Here is a 4,037-nt window from a genome sequence, read left to right on the forward strand (position 1 = left end):
TATCTTCATCAATCTGGTTCTTTGAGATTTTTTTTTTTGGAAGGGGGTAACTGGGAATTGAACTCAATGTCTCATGATAGGCAGGGGCTCTACCACTTTACATCTAGATTCTTTTTTTTTTTCCTTTTTTTTGATCGTGGGGACTGAACTCTGGGCCTGGGTGCTGTCCCTTAGCTCTTCAGCTCAAGGCTGGCGTTCTACCACTTGAGTCACAACACCACTTCCGGCTTTTTCCTGCTTATGTGGTGCTGAGGAATCAAACCCAGGGCCTCAGGCATGCGAGGCAAGCACTCTGCCACTGAGCCACCTTCCCAGCCCTCTAGATTCTTTTTGTCTTGGTTATTTTCAAGGTAGGGTGTCATTATTCCTGGATCAGCCTGGGCTTCAGTCCTCTTACTGTGCTTTCCTGGGTTGCTGGGGAAGATAGGGCATGTGCACAGCCATTGAATGAGATTGAATTTCTTGAATTTGTATACCCAATCTGGCCTTATACTGCCATCCCTCAATCTCCCCCTCCCAAGTAACTAAGATTACAGGTTTAAGCCACACACCCTGCTTTCTTTAAGATTTTGTTCTCTGGAGACCAGCTTGTCTTCTAGTCTACTGGCCTCTAGAGAGGATTTTACACCGTAACCTCCAGCCAGTTGTCTCTATGCTTCAGGCTCAGCAGATATGGTTGATCCTAGTCATCCTGCTCCATGCTCCCTGGGCTCCTGGTTAGTTGGGAGTGTCCCTGAAACAACCTCTCTCCCTCTTCCCACAAACACCCAGGCAGCAGAAGCTCTGCTCACTGTTCCTCCCTCTGTAGGCCAGCAGCTGGTACTGACGACAGGCCCTGTGTGGCCAGTCCCTGCTGGCTTTCCTTATGGTTATCCGTCTGGCTCCTGGCTTCACCCAGCCTCTTTTGTATGTAATGAGCACCCAGTAACCATACCACTCCTCTAGCCAGTTTTTAACTTCTCCACAAAACGTGGCACTCAGGAAACACAGAGGACTGGGAGTAAGAGGCAGGACATCTGGATATTATTTATTTTTGCTGAAACCAGTGATGGCCTCTGAGTCATCCCAGAGGAGGCCGGGGTGGGGAGGGGAAAAAAAGGACTGCCCAGCAAGAAGAGGGTACCCTGTCTTTTGGCCTCTAGCTGGAGCCAGGCATTGTTAGGAAGGTTCTAGTCTGTAGGGATTCCCAGGAGCTCCTGGGAAGTAGCATTCTCTTCACTTCCTTCCAAGCTACTCAGCAGAGGCAACACTATTAGTGTGGAGACATCGGGCGACCTCACAATTTGATTCTGCCTTCAGCCTGTCACAGATTTGTGTGTGTGTGTGTGTGTGTGTGTGTGCACGCTTGCATGCACAGTGCTAGAGCTTGAACAGCTTTTTATCTTTTTTTGCTTTTTATTTTTTTTTGGCTGGTTGTGGGGCTTGAACTCAGGGCCTGGGTGCTGTCCCTGAGCCTCTTTGTGCTCAAGGCTGGTGCTCTACTACTTTGAGTCACAGCAGCATTTCCCGTTTTTCCTGAGTAGTTTATTGGAGATAAAAGAGTCTCACAGACTTTTCTGCCCATACTGGTTTCAGTGATCCTCAGATCTCAGCCTCCTAAGTAGCTAGGATTACAGGCGTGAGTCACCAGCACCCGGTTTTGAATGGCTTTTTTAATTGGAGGTAAGGGTCTTATGGACTTTTCTACCTGAGCTGACTTGATCCACAATCCTCAGATCTCAGCCTCTGGAGTAGCTAGTGTTACTGGCTTCTACAATGAATAGGTTTATAGAGGCAAAGCTGTTGTTTTTATTGGTGTTTATGTGGGTTGGGTAAGACAGGCCGAATTTGATAGGCGTCACAGTCTATTAAGGATTCGTGGGGCCTCTTGGAGGAAAGGAGGTCCTGCGTCTATCTAGAAAAGGTGCTCAGGAGAATGCAGCTGGGTTGTGCTTTAGTATTTTCCTCGCCAAATTCGGGGCACGGGGCTCTCAATTTGCAGGTGCAGGGTGGTAACCACACACATCCCCCGGGGTGTCTTCAGACAGCAAGGGATGGGGCTGGTCGCCTGGGTCTTGGGGAAAGCCCTGCGCCTCCAGGCTTCGGGATCTCTGGGAATCCCGTTCCTCGTGGCAGATGTGGGCTCCAAGGCCGTCTCTTCCCTGGGAGTCTCTGCTCAGCTCCAAGAGAATGGAAGCTGCACCTTGACCTACAGCTCCGCGCCAAGGCGCAGCCCTGCCTCCCGCAGACCACGCCCCCGGCCCCCGCCGCGCTCAGCTTTCCCCGGAGCCCCCAGTAGCCATTGGCTGCGCTCCGGTCCCCGCCCCGACGCCTGCCCAGGAGCGCCCCGCCCCAGCCTCAGTTTCCCGGCCGGCGCAGGGCGGGCAGGGGGCGGGGCCCAGCTCAGGCCACGCGGGGCGGAGCTCAGGAGCTGACGAGGGAGCCCCGCCCCCGGGACCATAACCGGTCACCGTCGTCGCTGCCGCCGCCACCGCTGCCTCCCGATACCCAGCGCCCGAGGCTCGGACCCGAGGCCGACGCCGGGCGCCCCGCCTCCTGCCCGCCATGGCTACGCCCCGCGCCCCCAGCGCTTTGGCGGCCGCTGCGCCGGCGTCCGGAAAAGCCAAGCTGACGCACCCCGGGAAGGCGATTCTGGCAGGTGGGCCCCCGGCGGGACGCGAACCCCCGTCTCACTCGCCCCGCCGGGCTTCCGGGTGGGCCCGGGACACCGAGGCCCCGCCCCACTTCCGGGTAGGGCGGGGGTTGGGGGCGTCGGAGGGGGGCGCGGCCCGGGTTCCCACCCGGCGCGTGGGCTTGCCCCCCGCCGGCCGCTCCTGCGCTGACCCCCGAGACCCCGGGGTGGGGGTGTGGGGACCCGGCCCGGCCTCCTCGAGGCTCTGGAAAGCGGCGACGCGGGCAAAGTCCGGGCGGGGGAGGGGCTGAGCGGCGGAGGGCTGCGGCCACCGTCTGGGGGCGTCTCGCGACCCGAGTGTCCTGTCCCCCCGCAGGAGGCCTAGCGGGCGGCATCGAAATCTGCATCACATTCCCGACCGAGTACGTGAAGACGCAGCTGCAGCTGGATGAGCGCTCGAACCCGCCGCGGTACCGGGGCATCGGTGAGCAGCGGCGGCGGCCGCGGAGCGGCGGGTGGGAGCGGGTGGCGGGACCGACCGGCGAGTCCTAACCGTCCCCTTCACAGTGGACTGCGTGCGGCAGACCGTCCGCAACCATGGCGTCCTGGGCCTGTACCGAGGTCTTAGCTCCCTGCTCTACGGCTCCATCCCCAAGGCGGCGGTCAGGTGAGGCCAGGCGTGGTCCTGGGGCTGCTGCGCACGGGAGGGGGGGATCCCAGGGGCGGGCCCCTCTTACCCCATCCCACCTCACCCCCAGGTTCGGAATGTTCGAGTTCCTCAGTAACCAAATGCGGGACTCCAAGGGACGGCTGGACAGCACGCGCGGGCTGCTGTGCGGCTTGGGCGCTGGTGTGGCCGAGGCCGTGGTGATCGTGTGCCCCATGGAGACGATTAAGGTGGGGAGGGGCCTCCCACGTGCAGGGTGTGGAAGTGGTGATCAACTCTAGATGGGTACAACGTAAGATTAAAGCGTGAGCAGGGCTGGATCTGCAGGGGAGCGGGCGGGGAGGGTCTTCTGTGGCGACAAAAACAAGAAACACATTTGTTACTCACACTGTGAAAAAGTGCAGCAAACGTTAAGAGACTCCTTAGCCAGGTAGGCCCTCTAGTGTCCTGAGGCCTCCTGGATTGATGTTTCAGAACAGCCAAGGTTGGCTCTGCTTGAGCTGGAGAGGTACACATCCCTCTCCCTCCTCCAGCACTGGCTGGCCTCCTTGGGTAAACTTCCTTGGAGGCAGAGGGCCAGGTATGCCCATCAAGTGGTGGCCTAGAAGCCAGCTCCTTTACTTCCCTCTCTCTCAGGTGAAGTTCATCCACGATCAGAATTCCCCCACCCCCAAGTACAGAGGATTCTTCCATGGGGTTAGGGAGATTGTTCGGGAACAAGGTGAGCCATTCTGGGTCAAGGACCATGACCAGTCTGGA

General features: G+C 58.4%; 1 protein-coding gene across 1 annotated transcript in view; it reads left to right on the forward strand.

The window, feature by feature from the left end:
- The first annotated feature begins 2,431 nt into the window (after positions 1–2,431).
- Slc25a1 (solute carrier family 25 (mitochondrial carrier; citrate transporter), member 1) overlaps positions 2,432–4,037 on the forward strand; it is a 3,631-nt gene continuing 2,025 nt past the window's right edge. The window contains exons 1-5 of the mRNA XM_013031505.1: positions 2,432–2,638; positions 2,988–3,095; positions 3,179–3,278; positions 3,370–3,508; positions 3,915–4,034. Of these exons, the coding sequence (XP_012886959.1) occupies positions 2,545–2,638; positions 2,988–3,095; positions 3,179–3,278; positions 3,370–3,508; positions 3,915–4,034 (561 nt within the window). The 5' untranslated portion in view covers positions 2,432–2,544. The remainder of the gene's footprint in view (positions 2,639–2,987; positions 3,096–3,178; positions 3,279–3,369; positions 3,509–3,914; positions 4,035–4,037) is intronic.

The sequence above is a fragment of the Dipodomys ordii genome, unplaced genomic scaffold (genome assembly GCF_000151885.1).
Source record: "Dipodomys ordii isolate 6190 unplaced genomic scaffold, Dord_2.0 Scaffold141, whole genome shotgun sequence".
Taxonomy (NCBI): domain Eukaryota; kingdom Metazoa; phylum Chordata; class Mammalia; order Rodentia; family Heteromyidae; genus Dipodomys; species Dipodomys ordii.